Genomic DNA, 20329 nt, shown 5'->3' with positions numbered 1-20329 from the left:
AATCTAACCTGCATTAAGAACATACTAGCTGTATTTAGCCACTCAGGGTTCTCGCTGCACAAACGGATTATAGTAGTTCCCTCCCTAAATGAACCCAAATTTTCTGCTATATAGAACTGAATGTTATAGTAAAGTGAAGAGCTATATACTAGCTATAAATTAAGATGGAGAGCTATTTATTAAAAAGTGGAACATTAGTATTTCACTTACTGCTTTCTCCCACTGTAACGAGGTTTGAATGATTGTTTTTTTTTTCTCAAAACCTCACGGTCTAGCTGGGGGCTAGCTGGCCCCGCTCCGTTCACCTCTCTCCGCTCGGCTCACACCGCTCCCCTACCCTGCCCCCATTTCTCACCCGCCCCCACTACCTCTACACCTCCCTCCCACCCTCCAATCCAATTACTTCCAATACTGATCCCACTCCAAACAACACATACCAAACCAACACACCTCCACCCTTACACACAACCAACCAGGAATCCTAATTGAAGTATTCACTCTAAAGACTATCATGTTACCCACACTTACATCCCTATCACTATCTCTAATATCACTAACCTTCCTCACTTCCTTACAAACAGATCAGCCACTGCATAATTACTCATCACACTACCCACACTAGCCCACCCTCTCAAGCCCACTTATACTTCTACATCTGCCCTACAATTATAAATCTCACAACTACATCTTACTCACATAAGATCAGAACACCAACTCATTACACTAGGAAAAACACACATAGACCAGGCTCACAAACAATTAATATTAAAAAGCACATACTGACACTCCTACAAAAACTACTAACCTCTGGTGACATACACCCAAATCCAGGTCCCCTCACAGCCAAACGGGCATCTGACCTGCTGATCCTAAATCTCAACATAAGAAGTATCACCAACAAGCTAACATACCTACATGCATTCATAGCCCACTACAACCCTGATTTACTCACCATCACAGAGACCTGACTTAAACCCAGTATTCAAGATGAAGACTTTCTTCCCCCCAGGGTATAATACACTTAGATCTGATAGAACAAGCAGGAAAGGAGGAGGAGGAGCCATTGTCTTTAAAAACACCCTTAACCTCCAGCTCCTGCACACCACACCACCCACTTTTCAAAATGCTGAAGTCCTGTTTTCTGTCCTATCCATAAGAAACACCAAGAAGATCACTATAATATGCTGCTACATACCCACAGACAATAACTCACTCATAATAGAAGACATCCTACACTGGATAAAGGACAACCTACCGCAGTAAACAATCCTACTAGGTGACCTTAACACCGACTGGACAGCCTGTAACTCCAGCAGCCCCTCTACACATGTCAACTTATATGGGGGGTCTCAACTAATTGAAGAGCTAACTAGAATAGACAAAATAACAAAGAAATAATCTATACTGGACTGGACACTAACCAACTATCCCAAGCAAAACTATACAGCAGGCTCTTTCTCAGGTGACCTAAGTGATCATCTCCCCACCTTCCAGCTCCACAAACACTCCAGTCACCCCAAACCAGTTGTATACAAAATAGTACGGGATGACCGTAACCTTACCCCACAATACCTAAATACTGTCCTAAGCCACTGCAACTGGGAACCACTATGGACACTCGGGTCAGACCAGGCTGTAGACTACTTCAATACTACCTTCTCTAACATCCTTAACAGTCTAGCTCCCAGCAGAAAGATCAGAGTTAAGGCCAACTACGCACCCTGGCTAAGTAGGGACACTAGAGCCTTGCTAAAAGCCAGAGATAAAGCCTGGAAAATCTGGAAACTGGTAATACCCCTAGCTCCAGGCAATACTATCAACAGCTTAGAGACAAGGCCAAGGCTGAAACCAAAATAAATGAACAAAACTATTTTCTCAGTGCCTAAAGCAAATACTCAAAGAACCCACAAAAATTTTGGCATGCCATTAACTCCCTACTAAACCCAAGCAAAACCACTACTTCAGCTCCTAACTCTACAGGCAATACCCTAGACATAGTAAAATGGTTATTAAATTGAGAGGCTAACTCTATCTTAGCCCTTTCCAGGCAAATAACCAAAAAATAGCCTACCTCAGTCACAACCCAACCAATCCCATAGCACCCCATCTTTCAGCCTATCACCTGTCCCCACCTCAACTATCAAAAACTCCTCCTAAAACTCAAACCAACCAAGCTGGCAGCTGATAACATACCTGCTGCATACCTAAAAATGGCTAGTGACTCCCTATCATATCCTGTCTCTATCCTAATCAACCACTCCATACACGAATCCTACATACCCAAACTCTGGAAAGTATCTCACATCATTCCTCTCCATAAAGGAGGTAACTCCTACGACTTCTCCAACTGCCGACCTATTGCCATCCTTTGCCCTCTATGTAAAATTCTTGAGAAATGCATCCACTTGCAGGTGATGACATTTCTTAACACACAAAATCTCCTATCTACCACACAACATGGTTTCTGTCCACATCACAGCACTACCACCGCCCTCCTGTCCTTCTCTAATCATATCAACCTTCACAGGAATGATAAATATGTATCCACCATTTTCCTGGACCTCTCAAAAGTATTTGACATGGTCTCCTACTCCATCCTACTAGACTCACTAACTAACATCACTGTCCTTCACCTCTTCTATTATAGCCTGGTTCAGAAGCTACCTATCTGACAGGCAACAATCTGTCCAGTGGAAAGGAACTCTGTCTCCACAACTTCCAACCACCATAGGAGTCCCACAGGGCTCTGTACTGTGCCCACTGCTGTTTTCTATATTCACAAACAACCTCAATAGCTCACCGCAGCATGCCACACTCATTTAATATGCAGATGATTCAACCCTGATCTGCTCCGCCTCATCTCCCACCACCCTACAAATACTCACTCAGGATACCTTCATCTCTGTAAAAAAATGGATCTCAGGTGTCCAACTGATTCTAAATCCCAAGAAGACAAAATTGCTACTATTTTCCCCTAATAGATTAACCCGCCCCTCCTTTACCATAGCATCTAAGGACATTACCACCATCTCCCCTTCTAACCACACCAAACTTCTGGGCATTGAAATTGACAATAATCTTCACTTTAATGTCCACATCTCAAATGCCATAAAACTAGTACACAAAAAGCTGGGCTGTCTATACAGGCACAAGTCCTTTCTCTTACAAAAAGCTAGAGTCACTTTAGCACAAAGCCACCTTTTCTCTACTCTGCTGTATGCAGCACCAATCTTCACCCAAATCAGAAAGTGTGACCTAGAGAAACTAGAATAGTGCTACAATAAAATAGCCAGGTTTGCTACAAACTCAACCTACAGAACCCATCACTGTACTGCAGTAAAAGAACTAAAATGGCTTGAGCTACCACAGCTACTTGACTATCACCAGCTGGTTACAAACTACAATATTCTCAAATACCCTGAAAAAACCCTCAATATCCAAACTTCTTACTGTCTACACTGCAAACCGGCACCTCAGATCTAGTGAAAAATCTCTCCTCTGCATCATCAAGGCTAATAATAACGCAGGGAAAGCACTCAACTCCCACACTGTTGCCAGAAATTGGAACTCCCTTCCCCACTTCTTGTCCACTGCCCCGTCCACCTCTATATTCAAAAACTCCCTCAAATCACATCTCCTTAGTACCTGGTTATGCCCCTATATCACATTAACATACCCACGCTGCTATTATCTCCCCACTTGCTCTCTGGTCACCTGCATGCTTTGTTTAATTGAAAAGTCAGACTTTTACCTGTTTAATTACTTGATATATTTCTTCTCGTACCGAGGGACTACAGTGTATAACTGCTGTTGTCATTCTACTCATTTTTCACATCACTGTTTGTGTTTCAACAATTTCTTGTTTTATTACTATGTTCACCACATATGTTGTAATTAGTTTACTACATTTTATTTGTGTATTATATTTACTGTATTGTTTTTGTGTAACTAAATACTGGAGCTTTTCTCCCTGGGCCTGTGCTGAAAATAGACCTGGTGCAGTCGGAATTTGTCGGTTAACAAATGTAAAATAAATAAAATAAATAAATAAAGGAGTCCATAGTAATCTTTTGCAATAACTGAAAGAGAAAGATGACCTGAGGGATTAACAAACCTGGCCAAGGGAGCGGGAGAGCTGTATGTCATATGGAGACAAATTTATTAGGAAATTACTGCTTTTAACCCTTTAAAGTCTGGGTGGGCTTGTCAGAAAAAAATGAGCTCTTACTTCCATAAAGTTGTCTAGGCTGCCTATGCACAAAAGAGGAGTTAGAAGGATCCTTCTTTTGAAAATTAGAAACAGGAGGAACAAAGATTTGTTTAAGATCCTGCATCACCTTACATTTAACTTGTAGGGTTCTAAATAATTCTATAGCAGAAGAACCAAAATATTCTAGTTGCCCAATGGGGAACCCAGAAGTTTAGAATTTTTATATCCTCAGGTAAAGCTTGTAGTTACAACCAGAAGTACCTCCTCATAACAAAAGCAGATGTAACAGCACTAGACGATGCATCATAACTACATTATATAGTGTGGTGAGATGCAGCAGTCCTAGAAGATCCATCAGCAGATCAGCTGCATTATAACTACATTATGTAGTGTCGTGAGATGCAGCAGTCCTAGAATATGCATCAGAACGTCAGCTGCATCATAACTACATTATATAGTGTCTTGAGATGCAGCAGCCCTAGAAGATGCATCAGCTGCATCATAACTACATTATATAGTGTGGTGAGATGAAGCAACCTTAGATGATGCATCAGTACATCAGCTGCATCATAACTACATTATATAGAGTGGTGAGATACAGCAGCCCCAGAAGCTGCATTAGTGCATCAGCTGCATCATAACTGCATTGTATAGAGTGGTGCGATACATCACCTTACATTTCTCTTGTAGGGTTCTAAGTAATTCTACAGCAGCAGTACCAAAAAGATTCTAGTTGTCTAATGGGGATCCAAAAGTTTAGGTTTTATATCATCAGGCAAAGCTTGTAGAGGCAGCCAGGAGTACCTCCTCATAACACAACCAGATGCTGCAGCCTTAGAAGATGCATCAGTGCATCAGCTGCCTCATAACTACATTATATAGAGTGGTGAGCCACCTGGGAGGTAGAACTGAACAAGAAAGAGCTGCAGTCTAGATTTCTGAGTCAGTCAAGTCAGACAGTACTCCAGTTAGTTGAGGGAATGGAGCCAAGACATATCTAGTCATATTGGTTTAGTAATTAATGGCCCTAGTCACTCTATAACACAGTTGTCTTTGTCAGAGGGAAGATGCTTGGAAGAGGACAAAAGCTTTAAAGGCTCATCAGTGGACATGGACATTACTGCAGGGTCAGGGGATGGACACATACAAATATTAAAGAGCGCTTGGTGCCTTGTAAACGTGATTTGGCTTTTTATGAGCCAGAGACCGGCAGTCAAGGGCCTGGGAGGCAGCAGTAAAGGTATCCAACAAGGCCACTAACATTGGCGGAACAGCAGAAGATATTTGAGAACAATTCCCTCATACAGACCACAGTGTCCCCAACTACAAGTCATCAAAAGGAGAGTCAGGAGGTAAGGAGTCCTCTTCTTAAGACCCTAGCTCCAAAGGAATTTTCAAAGGATCACCAAGGGATTTCTCACCAGAGTCCAACTCCTCATCAGAAGTATCAGAATCTCTACCACATTTAGATAGGATTGATGGCCCTAGTCACTCTACAAGGAGTAGCAGAGCATCAAACATCACTTGAGTAAGTTCCTGTCACTTCTTGTGAAGATCCTTAACAGTGGGATAAACATGTTTGTTTTTTTTTTGTCTCTTCTTTAAAAGGACATCAGCCTTGACCAATTTAGGTAGTTCAGATCCCTGCCTAGATTCAATAAGGGTATTGGGCACCTCTTTCCTAACTATGATTTGGAGAATCCCCTAGGCCCTTCAGATATGACCAGCCATAGTTAGCAGGCATATGCACAGCCTCAGTGGATGTGCAAGAGATGGGTTCCATGTCAGTCTCTGACTCATTTGCAGCAGAGGGAGCTGGTGTCGGCACCTGATATTCCTCGGAGTCTTTATTTTTATCGACATTTGATTAATGGGATAGTCGGACTGGGTAGAAGCCCATTTTTAACAGAGTACCAGGGAGCAAAGCTCCTAATTATTACAGGACATTTTAAAAACAAGAATTTTTACAATCTTAGAAAAATAAAACAAAAACATCTGCAGTTTAAGTAATTTTAACAAATTAGACATAATATAAAAACAATCAATACAAGGTATATGAAAATCATCCAAACTGAGAGAGACATCCGGTGGAGGCCAGATAGCAGCAGATAATCTTGGGGCAGTCAGAGTCAGCCATGGTGCCTTGGGTCAATAGCTTTAAGCATTGATTCTCCATGTAAATGGATAAGGAAGATAAGCGGCTATGGAGAGTTTTAGGTACAACACCCTGACAGACAAGCACACCTGGCATATAGCTGTGAATAGCACCTAAACAGAAAAGGCACTTCTCGTGTCTGTCCTTGTGAGGAATTTGCCTTCCACACTCACATTTCCCCTTCCTGGGGGACATGAGCTCAGATATAACACAGGAAAAAGAAAAGAAGAAACCTCAATGAGGCACTTATTTGTAAGAGTCACAGTAGGAACCAGCTCAGCAAAAGGCATGCAGACTGAAGTTCTCCTTAGGCATTTGGACTGACAGCAAGGAAGTTCTGAGGATTGTACGTCTGTATGTCCCCTTTATACCCCATGCTTGTGTAAAGTGCATATGCCTGACATATGACGCTGGGGTGATGTAAAGACTTTGGTATACTGGCCAGACATTACTCTATCCCCAGCAGGATATCCCAAAGTGTAAAGAATACACTGCAGCAGTGATAAGGGCAGACATCATATGATTCACATTGAGCATCTATTTCACTGCACTAGGCAGAAGTCAAATATCAGTGCAGTTTTTTCCTCTTTAAGCAAGCCCTAATATGAGATCTTTCAATAGCTTGTATGTAGCATGTTTTTGAGTTCTTATGATCAGGTAACTTTGACACCTAGATAAATCACTAGGATGATCTTTGAAAAATTCCAGGAAGCATCACTATGATTTAAGAAATGAGATACTATCTCATTGGTGTATCTTGGGGGGGGGGGGGGTGATTAGCTTGAGGTAGTGACTGTAAGTTTGGAAGGAAGTGGTTGGCATTTTATTCTGAATGAATAGCTTTAATTGAAAGGTAGACAAGAGGAAAGTAGCTCGTGCTGTTACAGAAAGCCCATCTGCTTTTACAAGAAGAGGGTAGTGATGATGTCTGAAATTGAGGCAGTTATAAAATGTCAGATGCTATTGTTAGTGGATTATAGTGGCTTTGTATTAGTGGATGAGTTTAGGGTAATAACAGGCAGGGTTCCTTTTTCTACTTATGATTGCTTCTTCCTCTACACCCCAGTATTAATTGGTATTCTGTTGTGATTTTTCATGTTTTTACTGTACCTGTAAACCATCTCTTATGACTGTCTCTTGTCTACCTCATCTTGTGCTGCTGCTGTTTAACCCTTGCTTTGCTTTCCTTTCCAGGGTTTACATGAATTGCACTGAACTGAATTTAAGCTGCCATGTTTTAGATTGTTATTCTAGTCCTAAAGAGTCTTTTATCAAAAAATACTTCATATAATTACTGGCAGTATTAGTGAGTATTTTATTTAGTAACGCACACTTATGCTCATGATACTTTCTTGTATGCAGTTTAGAATACAACTGACTATCAAAGCAAGCATGTAAAGGAGGAAATGTGAAGGCTGGTGTCTTAAACAGAATCTACCAATGCTAACTTATGATATTCTGTCACAAGCAAATGCAGGCACTGATAAAGGAAGCTATGCAAGCATTCTTTGTGGTATTCACTGCATAGTTAAATGCTAGTGAGTTTATTACAGTGAACTCTTTGTCTTTCTTTAAACATGACAGTAAAATAAAGCATTTGTTTCTCTTTTCATGTTGATGTGCATGCAATCCAGACTCCATACAGATGCACAATAACATTATAAAACCTTTGGTCTCTTCCACACAGGGCATCACAGATGAAATAAAAAGGTATGTAACTACAATGATCTCTTTCTGCTTTTGTTTAAAACCCTGCCCATTGTAAGTGAAATAAGTTGTACTGTTTCCTTTCTTTATCACCAGCGTCATGAAAAGACTAGAAGAGGAAGAGAAGGAAGACATACAAAGGAAAAAGAGGAAAGGTGTATTTAATGGTGAACTGATTTCTGGCAGCCTAAGTCTTGGGGTATACAGAGGCCCCCTGCAATACAGCATTTGGAAAGAAATGCAGTCTGTCATCAAGCCAGGTAAGAAACAAATCTCTGTCATCTACAGATAATTTAATGTGTCTGTCTGTGTGTAGCAGGGAGGGCCTTATCCCTAAAGCTGAAGATAATAACACCTGCATATAATTTTTTACTACTACATTTTATCTTTTAGTGATTTTTTTACCAGGAAAGTCTAACTGAATAAATTAACCCATTTTAGCACTTCTGTGGAGAAAAGCTCAAAAGAATTATATATCCACTGACAAAAAATGAAACAGCCGAATACAATAAACTTTAAAAACGGTGTACATAATGCAAACACCTTTGAAAATAGCATAAAAAGTGCAACATTTTCAAAGGAAAGCAACAAGTTGGGAGCATGGTCTTCAGAAAATATTTACAAGCAGATTATTGTCCATCATTTGCAAAACTGTATGTATATGATTTAGATCATAACTCAAAGAAAGATAGATAATATACATTATTTACAGACATTAACTATGACATCTGACAAGAAACAGTGTTGTGATGTTACTTTATGAATAGACAGGTACAGTGGTCTGAAGGACAAGTTGTTGAAAAAACTTGAAACTTTTTAAGTTCGCAAGCTTATGCACTTCTATGAATCATTAATGCATGGTATAATGTGAAATGTACTCCTGCATTGATATTGGCAAACTGAGTGGTATGTACTAATAATCATCTGTTCAGCTAAAAGGAGTTCAAGCTCTGGTGAAAGATATGGCTTCAAGTAATCTAGAGGAAAAATAAATCAGACATGCTCAGAGCTGATTTAAAAAAAAATCACAGAGGGAATATCTAAACCCAAATAAAAGGCTGTGAAAATGGAAGAAGCTTTAAATGGATATTCAGATGAGATGATAAAACTGCAAAAATCATAGGTCAAAATGAAGAAAAGAATGTCAGCATGTGAGACTGCTCAAGAGCAGGTGTTTCAAACAATGTAGAATTACAGCAGAGAGCACTTAAGGGGAAAGCTGAGATTTTCTGCTGTACCAGAGAAACTAGTAAGAACAGACTGTATTAATTTTATGAAAGCACAAATAAGCAACTGAACTGGTATTCCACTGGAGGAACTGTTAATTGAAAGGGCACACTGTGTGTATGTGCAAAATCTGGCCATAAGAAAGCAGCCAGAACCTGTATTAGTAACAGTTCAAACCTACCAGTAGAAACAGTTGATCCTGCCACAAGACAGGCAGAAGAGAAACACTTATAACAGCAGTAAGGGAATGTCAAGAGGCAGGTATGAGATTCAAGCTGCTGTCAGAATATTTTTTCCTAGTGGATCAAAGTAATTTTTTGATGCAGAACAGGCTAAGGAGGAAATATAAAAGTTTGTCCAAAAAAAAAAAGTGAGCCATCAAGCAGAAGGGGACTCTGTTTCTTATTCTTGTGATAATAAAGCACATGGAGAGACATTGACATCAAAACCATTTCCACTTCTCCAAAGGAAAATGCTTGTGAGAGAGAAAAGCACCAGAGTTGACAAGAAGAATTGAAAGTACCTTGGAAGTGAACCAAAATTTGAAGTTAGGTGATGCAAATGAACAGGAAAACGAATAGCAGCATAGAAATTAGTGAAAAAATGTGAGGCTGCAAAGCATCAATCACATTTGTGAATACGGCTGCATAAGAAAAAGTGAAAAGTCTGAACTTTTGTTGATTCTGTTAAACTTTTGGGGAATTGAAAAGCATTTGCCTCACTTCGTGTCATTAATGTTTGGAAGTACATTGAGGAAAGGGGAGGAGGAAGGAAAAAAATAACTAAAACAATTTCTGTTCTTAACAGTATTTCTATGAAACTTTTCATGATTAAATTGCATATTCTATAGAAAAGCATTTTAGTTGCTCTTATATGTTAGAAATATACTAAAGTAAACGGCTGCTTTTTTCCCTGTCTTTTTTAATACTAAAAAAATGTATGCATTGCATTGCAAAATGAGAAAAAAGGCTAGACAAAAACATGTTTAAGTTAATAGGCAGTAATCTTGGGTTGTTGAGGTGGAGGATGGGGTATAAAAGTGTACAGATCATAACATCTGTAGAGCTGATATATTTTCTCTTACTTTTGCATAGGTGATTGAATTAAGACCCTTAGCTTAATCTATTAAAACTTTTTAAGCGGAAACAAGTAAATAGGAGAACACTGACTATAATGAATGAAAAGTTCTCCTTTAGTAAAAATGTTTCAGCTTGTCTGTAGAAGCCTGCAATCCAGGACTACATTTTTTCTCACATTTTCATGGAGACAAGCTGGTTATAATGCAATAGAAATGCCAAAGCACTGTTTGTTCAAGGCTAAAAGTGAATGTTGACTGAAAGCATGCAAGTTGTTTTTCACATAAAGGAAGGGAATAAAGACAAAAGAAGAAAAAATGCCAGTCTTTGACTTCAGAGAAGCATATTCCAAACAGGAGAGGTCTCAGTAGTGAGCCCTTTGGCACACCAGTAGTAACTGGCTTCTTGCAGAATCTGAAGTCACCCACTTTGTCCATGTCCAGGAGCCATTTGGGTATTTGTCTGGTGACGGAGGGATTCATGCCCAGTTTTGTGAGGTTATCTATTATACCTGTGTGGAGAATTGTGTCAAATGCCTTGGCAAGGTCAAGGTAGGCTGTATGCATTGTTTTACCCAAATCCATGGCCCTAATGACTTTCTCAGAGAAGTCCACCAGATTCAGCAGGCCTGACTTGCCCTTGAGAAAGCTGAACTGGGTTAGGTCCAGTGCTTGGAAGCTCCTTATGTTATTTATCAAATCCATCATTATTGTGTCCATGGTCTTGCATAAAAGGCTAGTGAAACTTATGGGTCTGTAATTGCCCAGGTCTATTGATGGTCCCTCTTTATGCAGAGGGATGACTGTTGCTGTCTGCCACTCCACAGAGACAAAGCCAGTCTAGAGACTATGGTTAAACAGAGATTCTAGTCAACCTGATAGAGCCTGTTTCAAACTATTTAAGGGGTATCCTGGGATCTTATTGGGACTCATCAAAGCCATGTTTTTAGCTTTAGGGAGTGCAGTGGTGACCTGTTCCTTGGTGATAACTGGTAGAGGAATGGTGGAGGGTATTTCTTGTGCGGTAACTGGAGGTGATTGGGAGATGGAATTTGAGCTGATTTCATGTATTTTCTGGCTGAGGATAATTAATCAGTCAGTTTCAAGAAGTAGAACTGAGTATTTGAGAAACCAGGTATAGATACTGTAGCCATTGGGTCTGCATTTAACAACATTTCTATATCTGCAGTGCAACAAAAATTGTTATTCCAGGGTACCACTCCACACTGCTATATTCAGTACACCATAGGCACAATTTGCCTATGCTCAAAGATCTGTGATGCTTAAATTTATTAAAAGTTTTAAAAGCCACTAAAAGTCACTAGGTAAAAGTGCACCATTTTTGAAACATCCTGTTACCCCTGTAGGAACCATTCCCCATGGATAGCATGCTTGGCCAACAGTACACCAAATTCTCACTCCCCTCTGGACAAGCTGTCTCACTTCTGTGACTTCCAAGGGATGAGAAACTTGTTGCAATAAGGAAGTATCCAGGATTGTTTAAAATAGCTGCAGCTGTTAAACGGCTCGCTCCTTTCCACCATATTGTGCTTGTAGGTGGCTTTCTTAAGCACCAGCATTGCTTACTGCTATATATTTACTGTGTAATACTCTACTGCTTGTATTAGCAACACCTGCTCTGGGCAAGCATGTAATTGAGCGGTCTGGTCCATAACCAAAACACAAATAAAAGAAATAAAAAACAAATAACTAAATCCCCTTACTTAGCTCCCATGTAGGGCATTATGTCTGTACGTAGCTTACCCTGTCCCATCTCCTGATCCGAAACCCTCACCTTCTTTCTGAACTAGCCCACTGTTTTTGATCCAGTACAAGCCCCAGGTTTTCCCTTCCTCTGTTACTGTAATTGGGCTACATACCTCTAAAGCTCCTAGGGCCTAACTGTTTTCTCTGATACTTTCTGCTGTAGGGTTGGCCCCACTCCGCTCAACCTTGCTACGCTCGGGCTCACTCTGGACCCACCCCCACATATCCTACATTTATTTTCACCTTCTTGTCTCCTCCCACCTAATTGACCAATCACACTGCATACTTGCACTCTCACCTCTTGCCTCCCACCATTCACACCACTTCCCCTACCCACAACACATACTACACACTCCCCAATCCCTCTCCTTCATTTCCCTTACCTACACTTCCACATAACATGCCATTATTCTACTCACATCCTTCTAAACTCCCCTCTCCACCAACCACTCAAGTCATGCTCGCAAATGTAATAATCACTGCATTTCTCTTACTACTTTCTCTCCTATATCAGACCATCTACCTTCTCCTGTACTAATTACACACACTCTGATACCTCTTTCTCTAACATCTCTCCCTCTTTGTACAATTCCTCCATCTCCCACTGCTTCTGCTACAGACTACTCCAAATAGCCCCCTTTGTAACGTTAGACCCAAATTGTCACACATTTCAAATAAACACTACCCACCCAACCTCAACTTACCACAAACTTTATTGTTACTAGCTGGTGACATCCACCATAACCCCGGCCTTCTCCAGTACATCTACCCTCATCCCAACAACCCCCCCCTCCTACCCAGCTAACCAATACTCCCTTATCCTCCCTCTCCCTCCACTCTAACAAACACTTATCCATTATGGCAATCAATATTCAAAGCCTTACAAACAAAATTGCAGACCTGCATGCATGGATCTCCCAGTATTCCCCCCACCTACTTATTCTTTCTGAAACCTGGTTAAAACCCCACATATCCAACTCTGAAATTCTTCCCCTTGGGTATTACATCAGTCGTCTAGACAGAACCACTAAAAAAGGTGGAGGTATAGCAATTCTTTACTCTCTACACCTCACCCTTTCCCCCAGTACCTTTGATCTACCTGATTTTCACCCAGCAGAAATACTCGTACTAAATTACCACCCAAACAACCCTTTGATCTACCTGATTTTCACCCAGCAGAAATACTCGTACTAAATTACCACCCAAACAACCACAAAAAAACTTGCCGTTGTTGCCATTTACCTTCCTCCAAGTAAGAATATCCAAATTCTAAACACTATAATTTCCTGGCAATTTCAAAACCTACCCTACGAAACTTTACCTCTACGAGATGTGAACACTGACTGGAAACCCCTTAAATCCCCATCACCTGCCCAAAGTATCAAACTGTTTGGTTCTCCCAACTTATCTCCACCCCCACTAGAGTCTCCAAAAACTCTAATCTAGGCAAAACAATTGACTGGATCCGTTGCAACAGCCACCAACACTATCACAACCCCACCACACTTCTTGATGCACTAAGTGACCATCTACCCATTAGCATAGAGAAATACCCACCTCAACAACAAAAACCACACCTATATAAAGTCTGTCATAAACTGAAAGAATTCAACCCCACCTCGCTCAGTGATGGTCTCTCTGCCATTAACTGGTCCTTCCTATACTCCCTTGCTCTTGAGGAAGCTGTACTCAAATTCAACCGCATCTTTCTAAACACCCTCGACACATTGGCCCCCTCACGCAAAATTAGAATAAAATCAAACTTCACCCCATGACTCAGTAAAGAAACCCGCAAACTAATGCACAAATGAGATGAGATAATGCCTGGAAAATTTGGTTAAAAAGTAAATCTCCCAATCACCTCCAAGTATTTAAAGAACTTAGGAATCTGGCCAAAAAATAAATCTGCAAAGATAAAAAGTCCTTTTATGCTAAATCACAAACCTCCAGTCATTCAAATCCTAAGACTTTCTGGAAAAATATCAACTCCATCCTATATCCTGGTAAACCCCCAATCCTTACCCAAACCTTCCTGACCATGAGACTGCCTCTCTCCATAGCCAAATCTTTATAGACTCTATCAACAAACTGACCAACACAGGCCAAAATCCCACTCATAATCTACCCCACAACCCAATACCTCATACTATTAACAACAATAGTCTCACCTTAATCCTTGTCTCTACATCCTATATAAAATCTCTACTCCTCAGACTTAAACAGTGTTCCCCCTTTGCAGACAAACTCCTCCCCCATTGCCTCAAGCTTGCTGCAACATCCATCGCCTATCCAGTCTCTATACTCCTTAACCGTTCTTTAAAAGACGCCACTATAGCCAAAATCTGGAAATCTTTTTACATTATTCCCCTTCACAAAGGAGGCAACTCTAATGATCCCACCAATTACTGGCCAATTGCCATACCCTCCCCACTGTCTAAAATACTAGAAAAGTGTATTCACAATCAAATCCTTAGTTACCTCCTACAAAACCTCCTCTCCCCTACCCAACACGGCATCCGACCTCACCATAGCACCTCTACAGCCCTGCTATCCTTCACTCACACCATTGCTGAATCTAGGAACAGTAATAACTTAGTCTCATGTCTGTTCCTCTACTTATCTAAGACATTTGACATGGTATCCCATTCCAAACTTCTGATCAAACTGGCTAACCTCAACCTATCCAGCTCAGCTCTCTCATGGATCTATAGTTACCTCACTGACCGACTTATCCTCCTGCTCTCCTTTCTTACCTATACAAACTGGCATACCTCAGGGTTCCATTCTTGGACCTCTCCTCTTTAACATCTTTACCAATGACCTTCACTCTTCAATTTCCCTCTCCAGCCTCATTCAGTATGCTGACGATTCCACCCTTATCACATCATCACACTTCTCCAAACACACACACAGCAATCATTCCATCTTGTAGAAATAGCCAATCAGTATATCCTGAGCCCCAAAAACCAAAGCTACTTCTCTGTCTCCCAAAAAATAAGGACCACCTCAAGGCTAATTTCTCCATCTCCTCTCTAAATAACACAGTAATCAATGTAGGCAATCACACAAAATTACTTGGAATGACTATTGATGACCAGTTAAAATTTGACTTGCACATTCACCATGCAATAAAAAAAAAAAATAATCAAAAACTAGGCTTGTTATACCGCAACTCAAAATTCCTCTCTGCAGTATCTAGACAATCATACCACAACTTAAAATTCCTCTCTGCAGTATCTAGACAATCATACCACAACTTAAAATTCCTCTCTGCAGTATCTAGACAATCATACCACAACTCAAAATTCCTCTCTGCAGTATCTAGACAATCCCTTGCCCAAGCCTACCTCCTCCGTAGCCTATTCTATGGTTCAACTGTCCTCAACAATCTTCAGTCCTGTTTACTGTCTAGACTTGAGCAGACCTACAACAAATTGCCAAATTTGCAGCTAACTTCCCTCACTCAACCCACCACTGACTAGCCCTCCATAAGGTTCAATGACTTGAATTCTCCCATCACATAAAACTGCCCCAATTACAGCTAACCCACCATATACTTAAATCCACTTCCTGCCCCTCCCTCTCAAATCTTTTCACACGCTATTCCCCCTACACCACCTCCATAGCTCTGAGAAATTTCTTCTAGAAACATTTACATCTAAACTGAACATAGGACATCTATATAAATCTTCCATCTCAAAAATCTGGAGCAGTCTACCCTCTAACCTATGAAACATCAATCAAGCAACAAGTTTCAAAAAGAACTAAAATTATTCTTCCAAACTAACTGGATATGCTCATGCCAGGATCCCACCTGATCATCCCATCCTGCCCCATAAATACTGTATCATAATCATATTTAACTAACCTCTGAATTTCCTGTCTGGTTACTGAATAACCTTTTGGTACTATGTATAATGTATGACCAAACAACTCTTCCAGTTTCTGTAAGGTAAATGCATTTCAACCATAGTATGTATATTCCTTTGTTTACTGTCTCAGCTATGATATGTCTTATTCTTGTATTAAAATGTTTACTTCTTGTATTATCTATTACTGGAGCTTTTCTCCTCATGTTTCCATTGAAAATGGGCTATAACTGCTCAGTTGGACCAACCTGGTTAACAAATGTGAAATAAAGTTTCTGTATACTCTGCAGTTCAAAAACTTTACTAATATTTAGTAGTACTTGCAGCTTCCAACACTGTAGTCTTGGACAGTGGCTTTTGTCTTGGAATTATCTACTGTATATATTCTACATTTATAATGTATTTGTTCTCTTTGAATTGCAAACTTGTGACAATTTTTAGCATGTTTCTTGTTATTGTATGTAACTCAGTACTCTGTTCAATTTATTGACCATTTTTAGCATGCTGTTTTTATCTTACTCTGACATATTTTAACTCTGTATGTTTAGTTTACTTATAACTCTCTCACTTGTAATAATGTGCCATATTATTACTTTTGTTACTTGTACTATTGGAGCTTTTCTCCTTGGGCCTTCAGTGAAAAAGGCTGCTGCCCAATCGGATTAACCCAATTTAGAAATGCAAATAAATAATAAGTAATTCGCCACTTGTTAGAGTTTTATTCCATGGGCACAGAAAGCCCACACAAACAGTTCTGAGGTCTCAAACATTACTTTCATTTTTCCTCCTATTTCTGCACATCCATGAGCGCTGTAAACATGAGCGCTGTGACTTGTTTCCACTGTAAGCTAGTTCTCTGGATGCATATATTGCTCAAAAATGGAAACCACCTAGTGTAGCTCTAAATGACTACCTCCCCTTCATATAAAAAGGGCGGTCTTCTTCAAGAGGCAGAAGAATGGAGACTGGTCACCTTAATGAAATATATGTAAGGGGGACTGGTCACAGTAATCATGTATATGTAAGGGGACCGGTCACATTAATCATGTATATGTAAGGGGACTGGTCACCTTAATCAAGTATATGTAAGGGGGACTGGTCACATTAATCATGTATATGTAAGGGGGACTGGTCACCTTAATCATGTATATGTAAGGGGGGGGGCTGATCACCTTAATCATGTATGTAAGGGGACCGGTCACATTAATGTATATGTAAGAGGACCAGTCACCTTAATCATATATATGTAAGGGGGACTAGTCACATTAATCATGTATATGTAAGTGGGAGTGGTCACCTTAATCATGTATATGTAAGGGGGAGTGGTCACATTAATCATGTGTATGTAAGGGGGACCGGTCACATTAATCATGTATATGTAAGGGGGACCGGTAACATTAATCATGTATATGTAAAGGGGACCGGTCACATTAATCATGTATATGTAAAGGGGACCGGTCACATTATTCATGTATATGTAAAGGGGACTGGTCACAGTAATCATGTTTATGTAAGGGGGACCGGTCACAGTAATCATGTATATGTAAAGGGGACTGGTCACATTAATTATGAATATGTAAAGGGGACTGGTCACATTAATCATGTATATGTAAGAGGGACTGGTCACATTAATCATGTACATGTAAGGGGGACATCACCTTAATCATGTATATGTAAGTGGGACTGGTCACATTATTCATGTGTAAGGGGGACTGGTCACATTAATCATGTATATGTAAGGGGGACTGGTCACCTTAATCATGTATATGTAAGGGGACCGGTCACATTAATCATGTATATGTAAGAGGACCAGTGACCTTAATCATATATATCTAAGGGGGACTGGTCACATTAATCATGTATATGTAAGTGGGAGTGGTCACCTTAATCATGTATATGTAAGGGGACCAGTCACATTAATCATGTGTATGTAATGGGGACTGATCACATTAGTCATGTATATGTAATGGGGACTGATCACATTAATCACATATATGTAAGGGGGACCTGCCACATTAATCATGTGTATGTAAGGGGACCTGGTCACATTAATCATGTATATGTAAGTGGCACTGGTCACATTAATCATGTATATGTAAGGAGGACTGGTCACATTAATCATGTGTATGTAAGGGGGACTGGTCACATTAATCATGTGTATGTAAGGGGGACTGGTCACATTAATCATGTGTATGTAAGGGGGACTGGTCACATTAATCATGTGTATGTAAGGGGGACCGGTCACATTAATCATGTATATGTAAAGGGGACCGGTCACAGTAATCATGTATATGTAAAGGGGACCGGTCACAGTAATCATGTATATGTAAGGGGGACTGGTCACATTAATCATGTGTATGTAAGGGGGACTGGTCACATTAATCATGTGTATGTAAGGGGACTGGTCACATTAATCATGTGTATGTAAGGGGGACCGGTCACATTAATCATGTATATGTAAAGGGGACCGGTCACAGTAATCATGTATATGTAAAGGGGACCGGTCACAGTAATCATGTATATGTAAGGGGGACTGGTCACATTAATCATGTGTATGTAAAGGGGCTGGTCACATTAATTATGAATATGTAAAGGGGACTGGTCACATTAATCATGTATATGTAAGAGGGACTGGTCACATTAATCATGTTCATGTAAGGGGGACATCACCTTAATCATGTATATGTAAGTGGACTGGTTACAATCACGTATATTTTAGGGGGACTGGTCAAATTAATCACGTATATGTAAGTGGGACTGATCACATTAGTCATGTATATGTAATGGGGACTGATCACATTAATCACATATATGTGAGGGGGACCTGCCACATTAATCATGTGTATGTAAGGGGACCTGGTCACATTAATCATGTATATGTAAGTGGCACTGGTCACATTAATCATGTGTATGCAAGGGAGACTGGTCACATTAATCATGTGTATGTAAGGGGGACTGGTCACATTAATCATGTGTATGTAAGGGGAACCGGTCACATTAATCATGTGTATGTAAGGGGGACCGGTCACATTAATCATGTATATGTAAAGGGGACCGGTCACAGTAATCATGTATATGTAAAGGGGACTGGTCACGGTAATCATGTATATGTAAGGGGGACTGGTCACATTAATCATGTGTATGTAAAGGGGCTGGTCACATTAATTATGAATATGTAAAGGGGACTGGTCACATTAATCATGTATATGTAAGAGGGACTGGTCACATTAATCATGTTCATGTAAGGGGGACATCACTTTAATCATGTATATGTAAGTGGACTGGTCACAATCACGTATATTTTAGGGGGACTGGTCAAATTAATCACGTATATGTAAGTGGGACTGGTCACTTTAATCATGTATATGTAAGGGGGACTGGTCACATTAATCCTGTATATGTAAGTGGGACTGGTCACATTAATCATGTGTAAGGGGGACTTGTCACATTAATCATGTATATGTAAAGGGGAACTGGTCACATTAATCATGTATATGTAATGGGGACCGGTCACATTAGTCATGTGTAGGTAAGGGGGACCGGTCACATTAATCATGTGTAGGTAAGGGGACCTGGTCACGTTAATCATGTATATGTAATGGGGACCGGTCACATTAGTCATGTGTAGGTAAGGGGGACCGGTCACATTAATCATGTGTAGGTAAGGGGACCTGGTCACGTTAATCATGTATATGTAAGGGGGCTGGGTCACATTAATCCTGTGTATGTAAGTGGGACTGGTCACATTAGTCATGTGTAGGTAAGGGGGACCGGTCACATTACTCATGTGTAGGTAAGGGGACCTGGTCACGTTAATCATGTATATGAGCCTCTTATAAGCAGGCACTGTAAACCTTTTTTGCTCTACAAGAGAATATCAACCTTTCATATTGTATGTCAGAAGATAATGAAACACATAAAAGTGTCACAGCCTTTCCTACTACATGTGCTAGACCGGAGAAAGTTCTGTAATAAAGCTTTTCATACTTGGTTCCAAGGAATATGAGCCCCACTGATGCAGACACAGCCTCTTATTTTACATGCATTGCAAAACAGACTAATGCAGTCTGGTGATAGCCTCCTAAAAGCAGGCATTTTCAATGATCAAAGTGTAATTACAACTCAAGAGTAATTACAACCTTTAAAACAGAAAAAAAGAACAGAAAATGAAAACAAAGCTAACCCCTGCACACAATGTGCATGGGCGTAGTCATTTCTTTTTGTTTCTTTTTCTGATTTAAAGGTTGTAATTACTCTTGCGTGCACTTTTACACATTCAAACAAAGTATTGTTTTAGTTAGATGCCACACTTTAACAGA

The 20329-nt window shown here is 40.2% G+C and overlaps 1 protein-coding gene across 3 annotated transcripts in view; it reads left to right on the top strand.

Annotated features, from left to right (window-relative positions):
• The window catches only part of LOC122798668 (zinc-binding protein A33-like), a 393343-nt gene that overhangs the window by 232482 nt on the left and 140532 nt on the right, over positions 1 to 20329 (top strand). For all 3 annotated transcript variants that reach the window (XM_044067757.1, XM_044067756.1, XM_044067755.1), the window contains 2 exons: positions 8053 to 8075; positions 8169 to 8332. In XM_044067757.1, coding sequence (XP_043923692.1) covers positions 8053 to 8075; positions 8169 to 8332 — 187 coding nt within the window. The remainder of the gene's footprint in view (positions 1 to 8052; positions 8076 to 8168; positions 8333 to 20329) is intronic.

This window comes from Protopterus annectens, chromosome 3.part1 (genome assembly GCF_019279795.1).
Source record: "Protopterus annectens isolate FY-2018-M chromosome 3.part1, PAN1.0, whole genome shotgun sequence".
Classification (NCBI taxonomy): domain Eukaryota; kingdom Metazoa; phylum Chordata; order Ceratodontiformes; family Protopteridae; genus Protopterus; species Protopterus annectens.
This window is presented reverse-complemented; position numbering and strand designations above follow the sequence as displayed.